The sequence below is a fragment of the Phaseolus vulgaris genome, unplaced genomic scaffold (genome assembly GCF_000499845.2).
Source record: "Phaseolus vulgaris cultivar G19833 unplaced genomic scaffold, P. vulgaris v2.0 scaffold_18, whole genome shotgun sequence".
Taxonomy (NCBI): Eukaryota; Viridiplantae; Streptophyta; class Magnoliopsida; order Fabales; family Fabaceae; genus Phaseolus; species Phaseolus vulgaris.
The window spans coordinates 167867-192732 of NW_027174087.1; the positions used below are offsets into that span (position 1 = coordinate 167867).

The window sequence follows — 24866 nt, forward strand, 5'->3', positions numbered from 1 at the left end:
CCTAAAGATGCTTTTACAAAAGAGGTATCTAAGGTTTCCCTCTAAGCACCTTCCTAAAAACTATATATTTAAACATTCTACATTTTATAAAAGAAACTATAAAGAGAGATATTTATTTGAAGCCCATTCTTTGACGTCTTGTAGACTTCTTTGGCTTTAGGCTTGATCCTTACTTTATTTTATGTCTTCTTTTAATTTAGAGAAGACTAGAAGGAAGAACTTCAAATGTGAGGGTGGATGTCCTCTTCCTCCCTTAATAAAAGCCTCCTTTATTTGATTCTCATCATACGCCTCGAGTTGGAGAGAATTCGTCCACGAATTCTGAAACCCTACATATAACAAAGTCAGTTTAGTTTTACAATTAAAAGTGGAAGAAAAATGTAAACATGACTTATCATTTGTAAACAATGGGAGTTCAGAAAAGGAGGTTCTATAAATCGACCAAGTTGGAAAAATTTGTTTGGGAATGATGATATCTTTTGGAAAAAGACCTCTTAAATGGTGAAAACCATTAGGAGGTATGAAATCATCCCTAACACTTTTTAACCAAGATGGTGTTGAAATAGAAACCTTGGGTAATGAAAAAGATAAGGAAAGAAAACACCTTGGAGGTGAAAGGATAAGACTCATGTCAACTTGGCTTTCTTTGTCTTTTTCATTTTTACGTGAGGGAGGTGGGTGAGGTAGGTCTTGTTTTACCTTGTTTGTCATTAAGGTTTTTTGTGGACAATGAAGAACTATGTGCCCAAAACCTAAACATTTAAAACATTTTATATTGGAAGTTTTGGTAGGTGACTTAGGAGTAGAAGAATTTGTAGTAGAAACTTGTTTTGTAGACGTGATTTTCAAAAGATATAATTCCATCTTGATGGCTATGCGAAGCACTTGCTTCAAAGACGAGTACTCATTTAATTCTATAAATTCTCTAATATCTCTTCTTAAACCACGGACAAACCATTTTATCTTTGACTCTTCATTAGCATGCATATTCATTTTAGTCAAAGTTGTTTCAAAATCTTTAAAGTATTCATCTACCATCCTATGTCCTTGAGGAAGCCTTTGGAACTTCAACAAGTGTTCCTTCCTAGAAGGAGGAACAAACCTCGCGCGCATATACTCTTTCAAAGTATTCCAAGAAACCACGGTAGGTTTCTTGCGATACATAATGTCCATTACTGATCCTGCCTGTTGACCAAAACGCTGGAGCTTTGCCTCGTCAAACTTGGATCGACGTATGCGCCGTGTTTGCCTCCGTCCTTCACCGCGATCCACCTCAAGAACCTGCAAAAGACGAAACGGTGCCGCTGCGGCCGATCACACTCCAACGCCCAAGTCAGTGACTGAACCACCAATTACTCAAGAACTCTAAGGAACCGTGACCAGTTCTCTCTCAGTGTACTCAAGACTCGCAAGCGTAAAGAAACAATCTGAACGTGCGTACCTCAGAAGTTCGTTGAGAACTCTTATATACCTGGGCACTTTCTCTCTCCTGGCAGTTACACATCTGGACACGTGGCTCGCATCCAGCTGTACACGTGCCTTCATCTGGAGCATCCTTGACTTGGGCGCTACTTCTGACTCTTCTTTGGCTAAGTTACTTATGCATGGTATACTCAGTGCATAAATGCCTTGGAGCGCGATCTCTTATGGATGGCGAGTTCGGGTGCCTTCGTACACACCTTCCCTGTGGTCTCGCCGGCCGCCTTCATGATCTGCCCTACCTGCTTCACCGTGTAAGTGGGCTATCTCCCAAGCTCATCCTCTGGCCAACTGGGAAATGACCATCTGCCTTTATCTTCGGCGATGTCCTTGCTTCGGCGATCTCTAATCACTTGGTCGCCTGGATTCACATCTGGCGACTTCATCTTCAACTCGGTGACCGCCGGTTTTAGGTATGATGGAGATCGGAGCACGCCAACTTAATAACTGGCGACTACGCAAATCCCCCGACCTCCTTCCCTTCTGCTAACCAGGTGTCCCGTCCAACACGCCTATATAATAGCTCGACGCCACGTCATTACTCCCGACTACCAGGGCGGTACACAAGCCCCCAAGTCTTAAGCGAAGACTTGTCCAGCGAAAAGACTAAAGGAGTCTCGTCAATACCGATCTACGTGGCGCTGGCGCAGAATTCCAAACGGTTGTACTTTCTGCTTTCCTGACGCTCCACCAACCACTTTTCCAATCGCTCGACACGTGGCCTCATCAACGGTTGCCTTCAGTTGTCGTTTGCGCTTCCAAAACCCATTTGAAAAACCCTTAAACCCATTTCACTTCCATTGTTCCATCATCTCTTTGCTTTCTCAAACGCTCCAAGCTTCTTCTGCGAAAACTCACGACGCTCTTCATCCTCCTGAATCCTCAACTTCCTTCATCGTTCTTCCGATCATAAAAAGGTACTCCCTTTACTTCTTCTGCTGATTTTTCCTGCATTTTAACCGATTCGCATCATCCATTATCTGTCTGGTGCATACGCTGTGGGCTGTTTCTCCTATTTCTCCTTTCTCGTAACTTAGGGCTTCGTCTTCGTTACAACGAACCTTCGTTCGTTCGTTTCTCACCCTTCTTTCACGATCGAGTCAGCCTCTGCGAACCCTGCTCACCTTTCCTTTTCTTTCTCCTTTGCAGTTTCCGCGATGGCTCGCTCAAAGATCACCCCAAGTCCTCCTCCCTCGTCACGAAACCCTTCATCTCAAGCACACAATCCCCTACAAGCACCTGGTGCTTCTTCTTCCCAGGCTGAGAAGCCTGCAGCCCCTCGTCCTGACCTGGCTCAGGCTACGCCACCAGTTGCCGGAGGTGCCTCCGTTCCTTCCCCCGACTTCAAAAAGCTATACCCATGGGCCACCCCGACTTTGCTGAAGGAAACTTCCTCAGTAAATTCTGCTGGAATAGTTCTCCGATTGCAGAAAGGGGAGGACCCCCACCTGTCGTTCCACAAGGAGCATGACGACAAGATGATGGTGCTACCTTGCCCCCCCGACTTGCCAGAGTGCGCCGACGACAAAGGGAACAACGGCGGGTTGTTCTGCTTCGTATACACCACCCTGTTCAAGAAGGTGAAACTTAGGTTTCCCTTCACTCGTTTTGAAAGAGAGCTACTTACCGAGCTCGACATCGCCGCCGCCCAGCTCCATCCCAACAGCTGGGCATTCGTGCGGGCGTTCCACATCATGTGCGCACATCTGGGACTGCCAGCGTCAGTGGACGTTTTTCTCTTCTTGTTTGAAGCCAAGCATCCAGGAGATCGCCTCTGGGTGAGTCTGAATGGGATTTCTGGGAGGTCGATCTTCTCCATCTTCCAGCAATCCTACAAGGATTGGAAAGGAAAGTTTGTCCAAGTGCGCCCAAACGACAAGGACGCCTCGCTGCTCGATGGCTTCCCCTTGTATTAGGTAAACAAGGGGAATAAAGAGTCCAAGGGAAGCTTCAGGAGGCCAAGGAGCCTCGACAACATGGGAGCCTTGGACAAGGATCTGTGCCTCTTTTGGAAGAGCGTGGCAGACCTCAACATCACTTTCCTTACCACTGCGCTCATCTCCTTCGAGTTCTTCGAAGATCAACTCGAGGCTCGCATAGGTTAGCGCTTCAACATTTAAGTCTTTGCCTTGTGCTATCCCTCTGTTAACTGTTGCTGGGCGTCTTGTCTATTGTGCACAAGACTTTGGTTTTATTTTCTGCATCACTTATCTGCCTTTCTTGCATACTGACTTATGCGTTTTTCTTTCTCTCTGAGCTGACCCATGTTCCTTTGCATCATGCAGACCTCATGTTGGGCAAGGGAAAACTGGCTGAGTTGAGGGCACTCGCCCGAGCCCACGGGTTGGCGTCGGGTTCCCAAACCGTGCCAAACTCAGTGGTGGAGATCGCCGCCGCCCAGGGGAGATCGCCCCCTAAAGGCCCAGCTCCTTCGGTTGCCCAGCCCGCCCAACAACAGCGCAAAAAGCTCGTCCTCAGGAAACCAAAGAGGAAAACCCCTCAGGTTGTCCAAGAGGATGACGAAGAAGACGATGAGGCGACTGAAGATGGCCTTATCACCAAGAGGAAGAGGGTGGCGCCTTCTTCACCATCTGCTCCACCTCCTCTTCCAACATCAACACCACCTTCTACACCAGCTCCACCTCCCACGCTGCTTCCTGCTCCAGCTCCCACCTCACCAGTCCAAGCAGTTCCTCTGGCATCTGCGCTTCCTGTGGTTGAGGCTGCCGAGCCCAACTTTATGGAGAACCCCCCGAGCACCTCCACGCCCTATGTATCAGCTGGAGGGGGTCCTCCTTCAAACGCCTCAACCGCAAATGCCGCACCAGTCGGGGATGAGGGTGCTCACAATTCGCCTATCCTCATCACTGAATCCCCGACGTCGCCACCACGCCAAGAAGCACCCATTGAACAACCAACTCAAGAAGGTGGCGGCGAGAACCAACAACAAGCCCCCCCAGTGCCTCCACAAGCAAGCCTCTCTCTTGAGGTCAAAAGGGTGTGGGAGCCCTTCTCAGCAAAACTGAAGATGATGGCGGAGGATTTCCCCTCCATCATATCCAAAGCTGTGGAGAGTTCCACCAAGAAGCTCCAGGATGACATCTTCACACTCCGAGAGGAGAATCGCACCATAAGGATTGAGGCGGAGAGGTTATCATGCAATCTAACGCTCGCCGAGATCGATCACTCCCAAGTGGAAGATGCTATGAGCATTGAGCTCCGGGTGGCACGCAAGGAGGCCACCGATGTACGCCATAAGGTGCAGCTCTTAGCTCAAGAGAAGATCGAGCTGGAGAGCAAGCTGGTACCCTATCGCGTCAAAGTGGCTGACCTGGAGGCGTTGATCAAAGCAGATGCCGCCAGGGTAAAAAACCTCGAGAAAAGGTCAGCCATGGAGGTCTTTTTGGGAAAAGTTGAAAAGGAGAGAGACGACACCATGGCCAAACTCGCCGAGGCCAAAGAGGAAAATGGGAAGATCACCACACAGCTGGCCCAGGCGCAGGCGGAATCCAAGAAGGTTACTGAAGACCTTCTTCAAGCTCGGGAAACAATTGAAGAACTCAAGAAACAAGCTGAAGAGCTGAAGCAGCAGAACGAGGGGCTTAAGAAACAAATTGAAGAACTTGAGCTGAGCTCCGCCCAGATTCTCGCCGCTGGATTCGACGCTGCCTTGGAACAATTCGCCTGCCTGTACCCCGACTTGGATCTCTCCATGGTGTCTCTCAACAACGAAGTGGTGGACGGGAAGATTGTTCCTTCTGAAGACTAGTTGCTTCCCCCCATCCATTATCCCTTTGTTTTCTCCCTTACACATACTTGTAATAAACTTTCCCTTTTTCTGTACATGTATCTCGAACTAATCATACTTTATTATAAAGTCTTCTTCTTACAACTTCTTTGTCTGCCTTATCTTTCCTCGTATAATTCACTTCAACGAAATTAACTTAGTAACTCCACGAGCGCGATTCCTAATTGCTTCAAACCACCGACCTTCGAACAACAATCACTCTAACAACTTGTAATCTCAAGGTAATGAACCTTAGCGTGAAATCGCTCTTCAAATAACGAACTTCAACCCAACCAGTGGCTTAAGACACAGCTCATCTAATCGGCCTTATGAAAACGGGCCTTGGCTTTCTCGCCATCGCTTGAATTTCTCCTGGTCGTCAAAGACTCTTGGCGATACCAGCTTCCCCTTGCCTTCACAACTAGGCCATTGTTCCTTTTTCTGGGGGTAGAGGCGCCTTTCGGATCCTTCTCTACCTCCCTAAGCTTCAGAACAAAAGACCGGGTGGCTAGGCGTTCTCTTCGAACCTACCTTAGCCACCCTCCAAACTTCTTCCACCCTTTACACCATACCTGAACTCGTTCGAGACGAGAAGGATTTTATCTTGCCTGAACTTGCTCATCGGCGAGAAGGTCCTTAACTCGCCTGAACTCGCTCGTCGGCGAGAAGGTCTTTAACTCGTGCCTCTACATTGCCCCAGGGTTACATCTTCTCTCCCCAGAAACACTGAGGACTTTTCACTGGCGCCTCTACATTGCCCCAGAGGCTACATCTTCTCTCCTCTGGAAGCACTGAGGACTTTTTACTGGCACCTCTACATTGCCCCAGAGGCTACATCTTCTCTCCTCTGGAAGCACTGAGGACTTTTTACTCTTCCTCGCCTGCACTCGCTCGACGGCGAGGAGGTCTTTATCTCGCCTCAGGACGCGCGAGGGCGTTGAGGTCTTTTAACTGGTGCCTCCGATCGCCGAAAGACGATGAGGACTTTAACTTTAACTGGTGCCTCCGATCGCCGAAAGACGATGAGGACTTTGAAACTTTTTAGAAAGCATGCAACATAACTTCAACTTGCCTTAAATCACATATAAGTGACAAGGTCTTTCTTCAAAACTTTCCGAAAAACAACACGCATGCAATCTAAAACACTTTAAACTTTGAAAACTATTCTTTATTGGGTGGCCTCATTAAAAACCCTCCTTAGGGAAAAAAGAGTGCCCCCTCCAAACTGTTTTAACAGAAACATTGTAATATAACTTCGTGTTTGTCTTTACTTACAAAGTTCTTAACTGTAATATAACTTGAGGTGTGTGGCGTTCCAAGTGCGAGGAATCGCCCCTCCTTCCAGTGTCTCTAAGCGGTAGGCGCCGTTCCCGAGCGCCTCGGTTATTCTGAACGGTCCCGTCCACTTAGGCGACAGCTTATTCTCCATCTCGTACTGGTGGGCCTTTCTCATCACCAGGTCGCCCTCTCTGAACTGTCTTGGCATCACCTTTGAGTTATATCTTCGTTCAATCCTTCTCTTCACCGCCTCAGCTTTCAATCTCGCCTCCTCCCTGACCTCATCCAGCAAATCCAGATTCAGCCTTCTTTCCTCATTCGAGTCTTCCTCCACGAAGTTCTGGAATCTCGGCGAGCTCTCCTGGATCTCCACTGGATTGCGTCGCATCCATAGACTAGGCTGAACGGGGTCTCATGGGTCCCTGACTGCTCGGTGGTGTGGTACGCCCAAACTATACGGGGTACCTCCTCAGCCCAACTTCCTTTGGCTTTCTCTAGCCTTCTCTTCAACCCTCTCAGTAGGACCCGATTGGCTGACTCTACTTGGCCATCCGTCTGAGGGTGCTCGACGGATGCAAATACTTGTTGAATTCCCACCCCTTCGCACAGCTTCTTCAACAGGTGACTTGCAAACTGAGTCCCATTATCCGAAACTAGGCGCTTGGGCACACCAAACCGGCACACAATGTTCTTCCACACGAAACCCTCGATCTTGTGTGCGGTGATCTGGGCCACTGGTTCTGCTTCGATCCACTTGGTGAAATATTCAATCGCCACCACCAAGTACTTCATCTGCCTGATCGCTAGCGGGAATGGTCCCAGGATGTCGATTCCCCATGTGTGAAACGGCCAAGGACTGTAAATCGACTTCAACTCCTCAGGAGGCGCCTTGTGCCAATCGGCGTGCTGCTGGCATTGTTTGCAGCACTGCGCATACCTCTTGCAATCTTCTCTCATTGTTGGCCAATAGTAACCTGCACGGAGAGTCCTTGCGGCCAGAGCTCGACCCCCGACGTGGCTTCCGCATATCCCTTCATGGAGCTCTGCCATAATTCTTGTACATTTTTCCCCGTGCACACATTCCAGGAGTGGGTGAGTGAACCCAAACCTGTACAACTCGCCGTCAATCGTTGTGAACTTGCTAGAATTCTTCTTTATCTTCCTAGCCTCCGTCGGATCCAGCGGGAGAAGGCCATCCGCCAGGCACCGCTTGTACTGTGTTACCCAGGTGTCTGGCTCATGGGTCGTGCAGACCTGCGTCATGTTCACCTTCTCTCCCCGACATGCTCTTATTCTTGGCGACCTCAAGGTCTCTTGAGTCAGGGATCTGTGACTCCTCGCCGCTTTCTCCGTCGACTTGCTTATCTGAAGAACCAGGTGATCTGCTACAAATGCTCTCGGCGTCTTCAGAGTTTCTTGAATCACCGTCCTCTGCCTACCCCCTTTGCCTGAATTGGCGAGCTTAGCTAGCAAGTCAGCTCGGGCATTCTGCTCTCTGGGCACATGCACCACTTCAAAGGAGACAAAAGAACTCTTCAATTCCTGTACATACTCCAGGTAAGCCGCCATTTGTGGATCTTTAGCCTGGAACTCACCTGTTACTTGTCCCGTGACTAACAGCGAGTCACTCTTAGCCATCAGCACCCTAGCTCCCATCTCTTTAGCCAGCAAGATACCGGCGATCAGCGCCTCATATTCTGCTTGATTGTTGCTGGCTTTGAAGGCAAACCACAAAGATTGTTCGATCAGCACGCCGTTGGGTCCCTCCAAGATGACTCCAGCACCGTTACCCTGCTGGTTTGACGATCCATCCACTGAAAGCACCCAACGAAAGTCATCCCCCTCAACTCGTGTCGCCTCAGATGAGAGCTCGACCACGAAATCTGCGAAGATTTGTCCCTTAATCGGACCTCGGGGCTCATACTTAATATCAAACTCCGACAACTCCACTGCCCACTTCACCATCCTCCCAGCAACGTGAAGCTATGGAAATAGTGGCGTAACCTCCTCGCCGAAAAGACTACCGCCAGTGCAGCCTTCTCCAGGGCCTGATACCTCGTTTCGGAGCCCTGCAGTACCTTACTAACAAAATAAATAGGCTTTTGAGCCTGATCTTGGTCCTGGGCGAGCACCGCACTCACCGCCCTCTCAGTTACAGCAAAATACAACCTGAGAGGGGTTCCCACCAGCGGTTTGCACAAAACCGGCGGGCTCGCCAGATACTCTTTAAGCTTGACGAAGGCTTCTTCACACTCCTTCGTCCAGGCAAATTTGTTATTCCGCCTTAAACACTGGAAATACGGATGGCCTTTCTCTCCACTAGCTGACACGAAACGAGACAGGGCGGCCATCCGACCTGTAAGCTGCTGCACTTCCTTCACGGTAGCCGGGCTCCTCATCGCCAAGATGGCGCGCACTTATCGGGGTTGGCTTCTATTCCTCTCTCAGTCAAGAGGAAACCCAAGAACTTCCCAGCCTCCACGCCAAAGATGCACTTCTTGGGATTCAGCTTCAACCTAAACTTGGCGATCGTAGTGAACAACTCCTCCAAGTCCGCAACGTGCTTGCTCTTCTCCGGCGAGGTCACGACCATGTCATCCACGTACGCTTGCACATTCCTTCCCAGCATTGGTGCAAGTACTCGATCCATCAACCTCTGGTACGTGGCCCCCGCGTTCTTCAGCCCAAAAGGCATCACCTTGTAGCAGTAGCACGATCTCTCGGTCATGAAGGCAGTCTTTTCTTCATCCATGGGATGCATCTTGATCTGGTTATACCCCGAGAAGGCGTCCAGGAAACTCAGCAACTTACACCGTGCAGCACTGTCCACCAGGGCGTCTATGCTTGGCAAAGGGTACGAATCCTTTGGGCAAGCCTTGTTCAGATCGGTGAAGTCGACGCACATGCGCCATTTCCCGTTGCTCTTCTTCACCAGCACGACATTGGCCAGCCAATCGGGGTACTGGACTTCCCTGATGTGGCCTGCAGCGAGGAGTTTCTGTGTTTCGTCCCTGATCGCCTGTCTTCTCTCCTCATTGAACTTCCTTCTCCTCTGTCGTACTGGTCTCACCTGGTTGTCCATCGCCAAATGATGGCACAAGAAGTCGGGATCGATCCCGGGCATGTCCGAAGCGGACCATGCAAACGCATCCAGATGCCGCTCTATCACCTTGGCGATCTGGTCCTGAAGTTTAACTTCCAGAGATCTTCCCAGCTTGAAGATCTTTCCCCCGATTTCTCTTTCGAGCCACTGCTCGACGGGTTTTGGTCTGGTTTCTCTGGCGATCACTGCCCTGGCGATTCCCAGCTCCGTCGCTTCCTCAGGGTGATTCCTCGCCTCTTCCTCCTCTAGACCGGCGTTCCCCTCCCCCTGCTCAGCATCTACCATCACCACGTCGCCTCCGGCGTTCTCCTTCATTACCGTCGGCCTGGGCTTCACACCGGGTGGCGGGGTGGTTGTCACATAACTCACAGACCTCTTGTTTTTCAGGCTATTCTCATAGCACTTCTTTGCTTCTTTCTGGTCGGATTTGATGATGATCACCACCCCCTCCATAGACGGCAGCTTCACCTTCATGTGCCGGGTCGACGGTATAGCGCCTATTCTGTTGAGCGTGGGTCTTCCCAGCAGAATGTTGTATGCTGAGGGAGCATTTACGACAAGGTACTCGATTTTCTCTGTTCTTGAACCCGCCTCATCTGTAAACGTAGTCCTCAACTCTATGTACCCCCTGACCTCCACCTGATCACCAGCGAAACCATACAAACACCCTCCATAGGGCCTCAGCTGGTCAAGGGGCAGATCCAACTGCGTGAAAGTCGGCTAGAACATCACGTCTACCGAGCTTCCTTGCTCCACCAGAACCCTGTGGACCTTCCTTTCTGCTGTGATCAACGAGATGACTATGGGATCGTTTTCATGAGGCACAACGTCCCGAAGATCTTGCTTGGTGAACGTAATGTCCACATCCAGCGAGTGGTCCTCAAACATATCCACCGTCATCACAGACCTCGCATACCTCTTTCTCTGTGATGCGGTGCATACACCACCCGAGAAACCTCCTGCAATGGTGTGGATTTCCCCATGGGTAGGCATCTCGTGCTGCTGAGCCTCACCACCTGCTGGTTGGGAGCTCAACGCGCCCCCCGTCCTTCTATCCAGCAGATAATCATTCAGGAACCCGCTCTTGACCAAATCGTCGAGCTGGTATCCTAAAGCTAAACATGAGTCCACGGTGTGGCCAAAGCCCTGGTGGAACTCGCACCAGGCGTCTGGCTTTGGTCCTAGCACCTTGTCGCCCACATTCTCGGGCGCCTTCAACCTAGCTGATATATTGGGAATGGCGATCAGGTCCGCCAGTCCCATGACAAACTTGTGCTTTGGCGGGCGATTGTACTCTCGGCGTGCTGGTTGAGGGCGCCCTTGGCCCCTGCCCTTGTTCTTCCTTGGATCATAAGGATGGCGAGTCCTCTGATCCCTCCTGGCCGCTGCTGTCTCCAGCACCCTCTGTGGCTGGATCCTGGTCTTGGCACGTGGCCTAGCGGGAGCCACGCTTCCCCTCTTCTCGGCGACTTCACTTTCATCGGCGATGTGGGCCACTGCAAGTCGCCTGACCTCAGCAAATGTGGCAGGGTGAGCCCTGATCAAAGCTTCGCAGAATGGTCCCGGCAGCACGCCCTTTTTGAATGCGTAGACCAGCATCTCTTCGTCTTTGGCTGGCGAGCGGACCATCTGCGCCCCAAAACGATTCAGGTAGTCCCTGAGGGACTCTCCCTGATACTGCCTTATGTCGAACAAATCATAAGACACCCTGGGCGGTGCCTTGTTCACTATATACTGCTCGACGAAGATCTTTGAAAACTGTTGGAAGTTGGTTATGTGACCCGTAGGCAGACTCACAAACCATTCCAGCGCCGTTCCCTGGAGTGTGCTCACAAACATCTTGCAGTACACGGCGTCTGATCCTCATGACAGCATCATCTGCGTTGGAACGTGGTGAGATGTGCCTCAGGATCCTCCACGCCGGTAAAAACAGCCTTCACAGGTACTACGCTCGCAGGGATAGGCGTGTCGGTAATCGCCTGAGCGAAAGGCATAGGAAAAACGCGAGGCGGCGTCGACGGCGCGACCTCTTCAGCGACTAGACGCCCTCGCTGCTCCTGAAGAGCTTGACACAGTTCTTCAGTCACTCTGCTAAGCTCATCATTCCTGGCCCGAGAGGCGACCAGGTCCTCGTGCATTCTCGCCTGCTCTATGCGCGAGGCTTCCATATTCGCCTGCAGCGAACGCATGATTTCCACCATCTGCGCCATAGTCATGATGCCTTCAGCAGCAACAGGCGCAACTGGACTTGAACGGTTGCTTCTCATTTTTCTCATGAAAACTTGACGAATCACAGAGTGCAATGAACAACACCTCCTTCAGCGACGATCGATTCCGCGATCAATCGGTCAGAACTTCGCGAAACTTCGAAAGAAACCTCAAGAACACAGAAAACCTCCACAGAAACCCGCAACTTCACCAAAAACCGACGCTTCTCCCACGAAAATCCAAACGAGCCAAAGAACTCAGATCTCACCGAACGAAACTCGCGCAATCAGCGGAAAACTTCACCTCACTGAACAAAAACCCAAACGAACGGTGGAAAACGCGAAATTACCGAACGAAACCTAGATGAACAGCGGACAATGGTTGCACCAGCACACAACCACACAGAAACTGCAGAAACCTTCAAGAACTCACGTTGTGGATGGGAACAGGTTTTACACGGCCCCACGGTGGGCGCCTGATGATCCTGCCTGTTGACCAAAACGCTGGAGCTTTGCCTCGTCAAACTTGGATCGACGTATGCGCCGTGTTTGCCTCCGTCCTTCACCGCGATCCACCTCAAGAACCTGCAAAAGACGAAACGGCGTCGCTGCGGCCGATCGCACTCCAACGCCTAAGTTAGTGACTGAACCACCAATTACTTAAGAACTCTAAGGAACCGTACCAGTTCTCTCTCAGTGTACTCAAGACTCGCAAGTGTAAAGAAACAATCTGAACGTGCGTACCTCAGAAGTTCGTTGAGAACTCTTATATACCTGGGCACTTTCTCTCTCCTGGCAGTTACACATCTGGACACGTGGCTCGCATCCAGCTGTACACGTGCCTTCATCTGGAGCATCCTTGACTTGGGCGCTACTTCTGACTCTTCTTTGGCTAAGTTACTTATGCATGGTATACTCAGTGCATAAATGCCTTGGAGCGCGATCTCTTCTGGATGGCGAGTTCGGGTGCCTTCGTACACACCTTCCCTGTGGTCTCGCCGGTCGCCTTCATGATCTGCCCTACCTGCTTCACCGTGTAAGTGGGCTATCTCCCAAGCTCATCCTCTGGCCAACTGGGAAATGACCATCTACCTTTATCTTCGGCGATGTCCTTGCTTTGGCGATCTCTAATCACTTGGTCGCCTGGATTCACATCTGGCGACTTCATCTTCAACTCGGTGACCGCCGGTTTTAGGTATGATGGAGATCGGAGCACGCCAACTTAATAACTGGCGACTACGCAAATCCCCCGACCTCCTTCCCTTCTGCTAACCAGGTGTCCCGTCCAACACGCCTATATAATAGCTCGACGCCATGTCATTACTCCCGACTACCAGGGCGGTACAATTACAATTGTATGCCACCATTCTTTGGCATAATCACTAAATTCTAAGGTGGCTAGCTTATATTTGTGCTCATCAAGGATCTTATGGGTCTCAAATATTTGTTCACACTTAGCCTCCCAATCTAAATATACATTAGGATCACTAGAGCCATTGAAACAAGGAAGTTGGACCGAAGGTAGCTTAGCCTTTGCATTTCGGTAGTAGCCATCTTCACGTTTATCTTCATGAGCATGAGATGGTCTAAATCCATGAAAGTTGGGTTGAGGTCTCCTTCTTCTATGATCTTCTTCACGTCCATGATCATTGGAAGAGCCTCTTGATGAAGGTCTATGATGATGATGCTCTACATGAATAGAATGAGAGGACCTAGCTTGCTTCATTTCAAGTGTTTGCAATCTTTCCTCCAACTTTCTTATAGCTTCATCATTGAGATTAATGGTTTGTTTTGCCTTTTTTAATTCATCAAGACCAGCAGCTTTGCTAGAAGAATGCTGTTTGGAAGAACCACTGCTATAATATGAAGCCATGTATAAAAGAAAACAGCAAACAACAAAACAGCAAACAAAGTTAAGAAAACAAAGTTAGCAAAAAATAATTTGGTAGCAAACTGCCGAAGTGAATTTGGCTTGACAAGAAGTCACTCTTCAAAGAAATAATGTCCCTGCACCAATCTGATCTTGAGGTCTAGGAATCCTCAAATGAAAGATGTCAAAGCAAAGCACACCAATCTCAAAGCCAACCACAACAAAACCAATGAAGCAATGAAGACAAACAAGAAAAGGTATAAGCAATAAAAGGCTATAACAAAAGAAATACTAGATGTATGACAAACTCAAAGATTAATGAATAAAAGACAAGCAAGAAAATAAGGAACTCAATGAAAAAGTAGGCACACAAAAGAGTACCTAAAGAAAAGCACTAGAGTAGATGAAGAAAACAAAAACAAGCTACTGGAAAATATTTTTTATGCAAACTGTGCTTGATGTTTACTGATTTAACTGGAATGATATAGAGGGAACTGGATTATGAAATTTAAACCACAGAAACTTCAAGATGTTAACTCAATAATGGCACTGGAATTACTTGAAAACAGTAAGCCAATTAATTGAGATAAATTTTTCAAAATCGCTGCCAGATTACCGTATTCTTTTCGGCAGAATTGTACACTTTTTGTATTTTATTTATCATTTTTTGTGTACTTTGAATTTTTTAGTACTTCTTTTTTACATGCTTTTATAACACTTTGAAGAACACAAATCCAGAATTTCAGAACTTTCCAGTGAGTAAATCAATTGCAATAAGGAAAAACAGTAAGCACGTTTTCAGAAAACAGGAATCCTAACAGGAATGAAAAACAAAATTAAGAACTAGAAAAGACATAATAGAAAATGATGTATAGGAACTTGTATAGGTCAAAAATACAAGTATGAACTCAATTCTAAAACAGAAAATGCACAAAGGATCAAGATACAAATGCAGAAAACTGTATTACACCAAAGCAAGAAACAAAAAGTGCAATAAAAGTACTACAAGAAGTGATGACATTCTTGGAAAAACATGACTATGCCAAAACTTGTATGGATTCAAAAAGGAAAAAACACAAACATTTGGTAGGCACAATTAAGAAAACAGAAAGAATACTCAATTATAATCCTAAAAACAGAAAAGAAACAACAAGAAGATAGAGCTCTTGAATTAAAAGTGCAACACAACTAAAAATTAAACAAGAACAAACCTAAGACTAATGATACCACATGATGTGATTCCAATAGCAAGATATAGATGATTCTTTGACATTTTATGGAATCAACTTGAGTTGGAGATTGAATAGGCACTTTTATAGAGATGGATCAATGTTCTATGTTTCAAGAACTCACCAAAACTTGCACCAAACACCAAACTCACATGGAAGACCCATTTCTTGCCAATTGAACCGATTAAATTGAACAAGAAAGTAAATGAACCGATTGAAACTCTAAAGAAAGCAATTGAACCGGACAAAACATGAAAAGGAGCTACTGAACTGAATTAAAACAGTAAGAAATTGAAAAGAACCGAACAAAAGTGCAAGAAAAGGAAGATGAACCGAATAAAAGAAACTACACTTGTTTTAGAGTTCATATGGACATGGAAATGGAAGAACTAAATGGAGAAGAGAGGAAACTTATGTGGATGAAGAACTTGATTGATGAACACGCCACTTGAAGTGTGATTGCTCCAAGATAAGTGTGAATTGCCGCCACTTGAGGGAACCAAGGCTCTCAAGTTGAGACTAGGAAGAGGAGAAATCAAATCTCACTCACTCAATCACCAAATTGGGAGAGTTTCTTTACTACAAATTCCAAATCTGCATTATGAAGGACCTAAACCCTCCTTTTATAGGAGCAAGGGCTGGTCATGAAGCTTACAAAACAAGCTAACCAAAAGTGCCTTGCATGCTACTCACTTCTTGCACCTAAAGTGAAGCATGAAGAGTCACCTTCTAGAAAATTCTAAACTAATGCCTAAAGATGCTTTTACAAAAGAAGTATCTAAGGTTTCCCTCTAAGCACCTTCCTAAAAACTATATATTTAAACATTCTACATTTTATAAAAGAAACTATAAAGAGAGATATTTATTTGAAGCCCATTCTTTGACGGCTTGTAGACTTCTTTGGCTTTAGGCTTGATCCTTACTTTATTTTATGTCTTCTTTTAATTTTGAGAAGACTAGAAGGAAGAACTTCAAATGTGAGGGTGGATGTCCTCTTCCTCCCTTAATAAAAGCCTCCTTTATTTGATTCTCTGAAGCCTCTATCCCACGCTTAGTGAGTAGGAACCCTAAGAACTTGCCTGCCTCTACCCAAACACGCACTTTTTAGGGTTCAACTTCAGCCTGCATTTAGCTATTGTAGTAAATAGCTCTTCCAAATCGCCGACATGTTGGTCTTTCACCTGAGAGGTGACCACCATGTCGTCCACGTATGCTTGGACATTTCGCCCTATCATGGGCGCAAGTACTCATTCCATCAGTCGCTGTGATAGGTTGAGCTCTTCATCTTTGCGTTTTTGATGTGGAAATAGCAGAAGCATCCATGGATTGAGGTGGAATAAGGCTCTCCTAAGAGTTGTGTAAGCCTTAGAGGTGCATGAAGAGTGTGAAAGTGAGAGAGGTTCGGCCAACTCTCTTTGAGGTGCGGTTTTGGGAAGATTAAAGACCTAAATCCTAAGAGATTTTAGGCAAGGAGTAAGAATGGAACATTTTGGCAACATTTCATTACTCAAAATAATCTTACAATTTCAGCACCCAAGCTCTCCTTATATAGGACTAGGAGGTTGGAAATGAAGAGTCAAATGAAAGGCAAATTCTCACCAAATGAAATGTAGTTGGCGCCTAAATGAGAGCACACATGTGGAGGTAGGTTCTAGAATCCTTCCATGTGTGAAAAGGCCTAGAACTTACGCTCCATGATGTCTATGTGTGGGCTAGACTTTAGTTTAATTAGGAAATCCTAGTTAAACTTAAGATTTAGCCTTCTAGGTGCCTCTTTGCATGTTTCAACACAATTACAAAAAGAAATTAAACTATGCTATTTTAAAAACTATTCTACACTAGAGTTTATGACATTTAAAATGTGTCATCTAGGCCCCTCTTTGACCATAACTCTAGTGGTTGCCTTATTTTGATATTTAGGTGGCCTTTCAAAGGATTGGTGCTGGGGCCTCTTCCATCATCCCCTCCCTCTTGAAAAGGATTTGTCCTCAAATCCATTGCTTTTTTTTTCTTCATGGCTAGGGGGATGGATGTGGCTGGATGGTGTCCATCATCTCCTCCTTCTTGAGAAGATCTATCCTCAGATCTACAGATTTGATCTCGGATAGCAGCCTCTTGCTTCTTCAACTATGCTTGTCCTCCCGGATCAAACGTCCACCTATGGGAATCATCAAACAAAGCAAAGGTGTTAGTTTGAAAATCAATTTTACTAAGTTGCCATTTCTCTTGTTTTTCTTTTGTGTTTGGCAACTTTTCACTAAATTTTAAAGAGGAGTACAAAATTTTTCTTTCTAGGTGTTTCCTCTTTTGTTCTAAATTTTCGTTATTAACTTCTTTAGGAATTTTTCTATGTGTTCCTTTAACAAGACTTGAAGGTTGTTCAACAAGAATCATATTTTCAAATGTGTTTTTAATGTTTTCTTCTTGTTGAATGACCTTCTCCCACTCCTTTTTCTATCTAAGGGAGTTTTCTTGGTTTTCTATTTTTGTTATTTTTTCTTCCTCTTTTTTTTTTTTTTTTCATTTGTACTTGATGCTCTACCACTTGTGAAGGTGATAAGGGATAAAGTATAAAATTCTTTTCTTGGTGAGTGAAAGTTATCTCGTTAGTTAGACCATTGTGCAAGGTTTTTTTGTCAAATTGCCATGGTTTACCTAATAAGATGTGGCAAGCTTCCATAGGAACTACATCACTTAAAACATTGTCTTTGTAGTTACCTATAGAAAACTCGACTTTCACTTGTTTATCTACACTTAGTTTCCCATCTTTATTTATCCATTGAAACTTGTAAGGTTTAGGATGAGGGACTATTTGTAGAATTAATTTTTCAACCAACCCAGTGCTACAACAATTGCAGCATGAACCACTATCCACAATAAGAAAACATATGTTTTCTAAAACTTTAAATCTTGTGTGAAAGATGTTCTCTCTTTGTGTTTCCATGGTTGCACTAGGTTGATTGTTGAGGGTTCTTCTAATCATCAATAATTCCCCCTCTAAAGGATACACTCTTTCTTCATCTCCACCTTTTTCTTTCTCACTAGGTTCGTCATCACCACTAGTATATTCATCTATTCCTTTTAAAAACAAGGTTCTTTGGTTGGGACATTGAGCTTGCACATGTCCTCTTCCAAAGGATTTAAAGCATTTAACATCCCTAGTGTGTAAGGGTAGAGTGAGCATATCTTTACTTAAGGGTTTAGGAGTCTCTTTTGGTGTTTCCTTAGATGTACTCTCCTCCCTTTTAATATCTCTCTTGGGATAGGAGTTAGGATATGAACCTTCCCCTTTGACTTGAAGTTTTCCTTAAATTTTGTTGTTCAACTTTGATACAATGTTGAACCAAGTCATTCAAGTCTTGATAAGGTAAAAGTTCAACCCTATCCCTTATCTCAAGATTTAGCCCACTTAAGAATCTAGCTATGGTGGTGGTTTCATCCTCCCTAATGGAGGCTCTCATCATATAAAGCTCCATCTTTTGCCTATACTTCTTTACACTCATTGTTCTTTGTTGGAGTCTTTGGAGCTTGTCCATCAACTCCCTATTATAGTAGGAGGGTATATGGCGGCGCCTTAGGGCTCCCCTAAGGTCATTCCAATACTCTATGGGAGGTTCCCTATGAAGACGCCTATCTCTTTCTAAAGATGTCCACCAATACATAGAGTTTCCTTGAAAACAAAGAGTGGCTAGGGGCACTTTTCTTTCTTCACTCACTCTATGGCAAGCAAAAAGTTGTTCTACCTTCATTTCCCAATCTAGGTATACTTTTACGTTTTCTTTTCCATGGAAATAGGGTAGGTCTTCCCTAACCTCTCTTGGGCTCTCTTGTTCTTTCCTATCTCTTTTATTTCTCCTAGGGGGTGGTTGATAATACTCATTTATCCTAAGGCTTTCCTCCCCAAGAGAATCATGATCTTTAGAGTTAGATGCATGAGAACGTATTTTTATTTTATTTTTGAGAAATCTCATCCTTTGCTTTAGTCAATTCGTTAATTTTGGCCTCATTCTACAATTGTCTATAGAAAGTGTTTGAAAGTCCTTGGAAAGTTGTTTTAAAAGAGATTTAATGGACTTCATATCACTTTCATTAGATTTATAGGAGTGGGTTGACATGACTAAAGATTTGTGTTTAAAAGTGTTTACTTCAAGAAAGAAGGGGAAAGGTAGTGAAGGTAGCTTTCCAGGTAAGAGAGGTGAGTCACTAGGGCTTCTTAAGTACTGTACCGCCCAGGTAGTCGGAATTGATGACGTGGCAGTAAGCTATAATATAGGCGTGTTGAACGGGATGCCTGGCTGGCAGAAGGGAAGGAAGTTGGGGGGCTCGTGTAGTCGCCAGTCGTTAAGATGGCGTGCCCCGATCTCTAGCATACCTAAACCGGTGGTCACCGAGTTTGTGTCGTAGTCGCCGAATGTGAACCCAGGCGACAAGGCGATCGGAGATCGCCTAAAGGAGGACATCGCCGAAAGATCAGGAAAGCTTGTTCCAGGCTTTCGAGGCGAAGGATGAAGTTGTCAGATGGTCATTCCCTAGCTGGCCAGAGGTTGAGGTCAGGGAACAGCTTACCCGAACATGCATAGTGAAGTAAGTGAAGTAGAATATAATGGCGGCTGGCGAGACCACAGGGAAGGTGTATGTGATGACACCCGTACTCGCCACACAGAAGAGATCGCGCTCCAAGGCAGCTATACGCTGAGTTGCTTCCTGCATAGGTAACTTAGTCGAACAGCCTGAGGAGTAAGAAGTGACGCTCAAGCAGAGGATGCTCAAGCAGAGGATGCTCCAGATGGTGACACGTGTACAGCTGGATGCGAGCCACGTGTCCAGATGTGTAACTGTCAGGAGAGAGAAAGCGCACAGGTATATAAGGGATCCTAATGAACTTCTGAGGTACGCGCGTTTTAGAATACTTCTTTTACGCTCGCGAGAACTTGAGTACGCTGAGAGAGAACATTGCACGGTTCCTGAAGTTCTTAGTTTTCCTCTTAGTATTTTGGTGGTTCAGTCGCTGACGTGAGCGTCGGAGTGCGATCGGCCGCAGCGGCGCCGTTCTGTCTTTTGCAGGTTCTTGAGGTGAATCAAGGTGAAGGACGGGAGCTAACACGGTGCAAAGTCGATCCAGAGGAAGCTACCTTTGACGAGGCAAGGGTCTCGCGTTCTGGTCAACAGGAAGGATCATCAGGCGCACACCGTGGGGCCATGTAAAACCTGTCCCTATCCACAGTGTGAGTTCTTGGAGTTTTCTGCAGTTTCTGTGTGGTTGTGTGCTGGTGCAACCATTTTCCGCCGTTCATTCGAGTTTTGCTTGGTGAATTCGTGTTTTCCACTGTTCGTTCGAGTTTTATTCGGTGAATTCGAGGTTCCTACCGTTCGTTTGGGTTTTAATCGGTAGTGTGAGGTTTCCCACCGTTCGTTCAAGCTTTCGATCGGTTTTCTTGGAGTTTCTTGCTGTTCGCGCGGTTTGCAATCGGTTGTTCGGTGCTTTTCCCGTTCGATTGCGTTTCAGGTTAGTGCATCGGGAGCTTGCTGGAGAAGCGGTAGTTTCGTGGTGAAGTTGCAGGTTTCTGTGAAGGTTTCGGCGTCCGAATCTATCGGCGTGCTGTTGCAATTGCGTTTGCGGAGGTTTTAGGGAGTTTGAGAGTTTCTAACCGGTTAATTGTTGGATTGATCGTTGCTGAAGGAGGTTCTGTTCGTCGAATTTTGTTTTGCTGAGTTTTCATGAGAAAGATGAGAAGCAACCGTTCAAGTCCAGTTGTGCCAGTTGCTGCTGAAGGCGCCATGACCATGGCGTAGATGATGGAGATCATGCGTGCGCTGCAGGCGAATGTGGAGGCCTCGCGCATAGAGCAGGCAAAGATGCATGAGGACCTAGTCGCCTCTCAGGCCAGGAATGAAGAGCTCAGCAAAGTGACTGAGGAGTTGCGCAAAGCTCTTCAGGAGCAGAGAGGACGCCCGGTCACTGAAGAGGTCGCACTGTCGTCGCCACCTCGCATTTTCCCTATGCCATTTGCTCAGGCGATCACAGACACGCCTATCCCTGCGAGCGTGGTACCTGTGAAGGCTACTTTCACCGGCGTGGAGGACCTTGAGGCACATCTCACCACGTTCCACACGCAGATGATGTTGTCAGGAGGCTCGGATGCTGTATATTGCAAAATGTTTGTGAGCACGCTCCAGGGAACAGCGCTGGAATGGTTTGTGAGCTTGCCTACATGTCACATAACCAATTTCCAGCAGTTTTCAAAGCTTTTCGTCGAGTAGTACATTGTGAACAAGGTGCCACCTAGGGTGTCTTAAGACCTGTTCGACATAAGGCAATACCAGGGAGAGTCCCTCAGGGACTATCTGAATCGTTTTGGAGCACAGATGGTCCGCTCGCCTGCGAAAGACGAGGAGATGCTGGTATATGCCTTCAAAAAGGGCGTGTTGCCAGGACCTTTTCTGTGAGGCGCTGATCAAGGCTCACCCCGCCACGTTTGCTGAGGTTAGGCGACTTGCGGTGGCCCACATCGCCGACGAAAGTGAAGTCGCCGAGAAGAGAGGGAGAGTGGCCCCTGCTAGGCCACGCGCCCAGACCAGGATCCAGCCATAGAGGGTGCTGGAGATAGCGGCGGCCAAGAGGGATCAAAGGACTCGCCATCCTTATGATCCAAGGAAAAACAAGGGAAGGGACCCAGGGCGCCCCAGGGAGTACAATCGCCCGCCAAAGCATAAGTTTGTCATGGGGTTAGCGGATCTGATCGCCATTCTCAACATAGCGGCTAGGCTTAAGGCACCTGAGAAAGTGGGCGACAAGGTGTTAGGACCAAAACCAGACGCCTGGTGCGAGTTCCACCAGAGTTTTGGTCACACTGTTGATTCTGGTTTGGCACTGGGATACCAGCTCGACGACCTGGTCAAGAGCGGTTTCTTGAATGATTATCTGCTGGACAGGAGGACGGGGGCCGCGTCGAGCTCCCAGCCGGCGGGTGGTGAGGCTCAGCAGCATGAGATGCCCACTCATGGAGAGATCCACACCATCGCAGGAGGTTTCTCGGGTGGTGGATGCACCGCATCACAGAGGAAGAAATATGCAAGGTCTGTGATGACGGTGGACATGTTCGAGGACCACTCGCCAGATGTGGACATTACGTTCACGAGAGAAGATCTTAGGGACGTTGTGCCTCATGACAACGATCCGATAGTTATCTCGCTTGTCACAGCGGGAAGGAAGGTCCACAGGGTACTCGTGGACCAAGGAAGCTCGGCAGATGTGATGTTCTGGCCGACTTTCACACAGCTACAATTACCCCTTGACCAGCTGAGGCCCTATGGAGGGTGCTTGTATGGGTTCGCTGGCGATCAGGTGGAGGTCAGGGGGTACATCGAGTTAAGAACTACATTCACGGATGAGGCGGGCTCGAGGATGGAGAAAATCAAGTACCTCGTCGTGAATGCTCCCTCAGCATATAACATTCTGTTCCGTCCGGTTGACCGGGACGTCTTCGTGCGTGGCCTCAATCGTCAGCTAAGGACTCCTTCCCACTGAATGCCTGCAAATTTCCTGCAAAAAAGAGGACAAAGAGGCGCCCTAGCGGCCGTTTGCACTCCGACGCTCAAGTCAGCCAGCAAGAAACACCAAAAAACTGTTCACCCGTATCTGAGCACCGCGTGTGGCACTCTGAAGGGTGGTAAAGGAACTGTGTATATGTGTGTGTATTGTCTCCTTTCGGCAAAAATATTCTCTAGTCACTTGTACGTAATCCTAAGGCACGGGCAAGCAACCAGAGAGTTTCTCCTAAATTTGCCAAAGGTTCCCAACCCTTTTTCCGACATTCTCAGCGCTATTTAAACTGCCCCCAGCATTTAAAGCGCCTTAAAGCGCCTTTAAACTCAAACGTAACGCGCGCATTAAAGCGCTTAATTATGAAACGTAGCGCATTTAAGACGTTGAAACGCTTGGGAGCCATAATAGTACCTGAATGCCAAAAAGGGAAACTGTATTGAATATCTTTAATTACCTGGCACCTGACTAGAGGGTGTTTCTATTCCGGCATTGCTGTCATACACGTGGAGGGCCTCACGATGCCTTGACCCCATCTGGGGGCGTTTCTGCCCATCTGGGGACGTTTCTACGTGTGGGTCCTCCTGCTTGGGAGTGCTACTGCGCTAGGGGTGGCTTTTTGGGTGCCAACTCATGCCCCCAAGTATCTAGCCACTTACTCTGAGAGCGTATCTGCCTTCCTCTCACACCCTGCACCCGGTTATCCTGGGCGTGACCTTCCTCTTGGGTCGTATCTGTCCCGAAGGCGTCTCTGGGGCGGCAGGGGTACTTCGCGAGTCAGGCTGCCCTTCACTGGTACTATTACTATGGCCTTGGAGCCACCTTTCCTTTCTCTTTATTACTTTCCCGAGATATCGGGACCTGAGGCTTTCCCACGACGTCGCTCCCTCCATGGTCTTTCCTACCCATGGGTATCGGGGAACCACACCGTGATTGCCTTGCTTTTACACTGTTTAATCTGGCGACGCCCTCACCAGGGCGACGCCTTCACCTAGGCGACGCCTTCACCTAGGCGACGCCTCCACCTAGGCGACGCCTTCAGCTAGGCGACGCCTTCGCTTAGGCGACGCCTTGCCTTAGCGACGTCTGTGACCTTCCTCTTGGCGTCTCTACATCTGGGCGACACCTCGAGCTGACTTTGACTTTCCTGTTGTTGACTTTGACCTTGACTTAGTCAACGCCCTGATACGGGACGGTACACATTCTGTTGGGAAGACCAACACTCAACAGAATAGGAGTTGTGCCCTCGACCAGGCACATGAAGGTGAAGTTGTCGTCTATGGAGGGGGTGGTGATCACCATCAAATCTGACCAGAAGGAAGCAAAGAAGTGCTATGAGAATAGCCTGAAGAATAAGAGGTCAGTAAGTTACATCACGACCACCTCGCCTCCCGGTGTGAAGCCCAGGTCGACGACGATGGAGGCGACCGCCGGCAGCGATGTCGTCATGGTAGATGCTGAAGCAAGGGGGGAGAACGCCGATCGGGAAGAAGAGGCGAGGAACCGCCTAGAGGAAGCGAGGGAACTGGGAATCGCCAGGGCGGTGATCGCCAGGGAAACCAGACCCAAACCCGTCGAGGAGTGGCTCGAAAGGGAGATCGGGGGAAAGGTCTTCAAGCTGGGAAGATCTTTGGAGGCTGAACTCCAAGACCAGGTCGCCAAGGTGATAGAGCGGCATCTGGATGCTTTTGCATGGTCTGCTTCAGACATGCCGGGAATCGACCCCGACTTCTTGTGCCATCACCTAGCAATGGACAACCAGGTCAAACCAGTGCGGCAGAGAAGAAGGAAGTTTAACGAGGAGAGGAGGCAGGCGATCAGGGATTTAACACAGAAGCTCCTCGCCGCAGGCCATATCAGGGAAGTCCAGTACCCTGAGTGGTTGGCCAATGTCGTGCTGGTAAAGAAAAGCAATGGGAAGTGGCGCATGTGTGTCGACTTCACTGACCTGAACAAGGCTTGCCCAAAGGACTCGTATCCTTTGCCAAGCATAGACGCCCTGGTCGACAGCGCTGCAGGGTGTAAGTTGCTGAGTTTCCTGGACGCCTTCTCGGGGTACAACCAGATAAAGATGCATCCCATGGATGAAGAGAAGACCGCCTTCATGACCGAGAGATCGTGCTACTGCTACAAGGTGATGCCCTTTGGGTGAAGAACGCGGGCGCCACATACCAAAGATTGATGGATAGAGTACTTGCACCAATGCTGGGAAGGAATGTGCAAGCGTACGTGGATGATATGGTCGTGACCTCGCCGGAAAAGAGCAAGCACGTTGCGGACCTAGAGGAGTTGTTCACCACAATCGCCAAGTTCAGGTTAAAGCTGAACCCCGAGAAGTGCATTTTTGGCGTGGAGGCAGGGAAGTTCTTG

General features: G+C 47.7%; 1 protein-coding gene across 1 annotated transcript; it reads left to right on the forward strand.

Annotated features, from left to right (window-relative positions):
- Positions 1-4510: 4510 nt before the first annotated feature.
- On the forward strand, positions 4511-5248 carry LOC137817169 (uncharacterized). The gene is made up of 2 exons (XM_068620419.1): positions 4511-4996; positions 5123-5248. The coding sequence occupies exons 1-2, from the start codon at positions 4511-4513 to the stop codon at positions 5246-5248; spliced, it is 612 nt and encodes a 203-aa protein (XP_068476520.1).
- Positions 5249-24866: the final 19618 nt, after the last annotated feature.

Bases quoted from the DNA above. Each gene is read 5' to 3' on its own strand.
- LOC137817169 (XM_068620419.1), top strand. From the start codon at position 4,511: ATGGCGGAGGATTTCCCCTCCATCATATCCAAAGCTGTGGAGAGTTCC. The intron at 4,997-5,122 runs GTTACTGAAGAC...AGCTCCGCCCAG, and splicing joins CGCAGGCGGAATCCAAGAAG to ATTCTCGCCGCTGGATTCGA.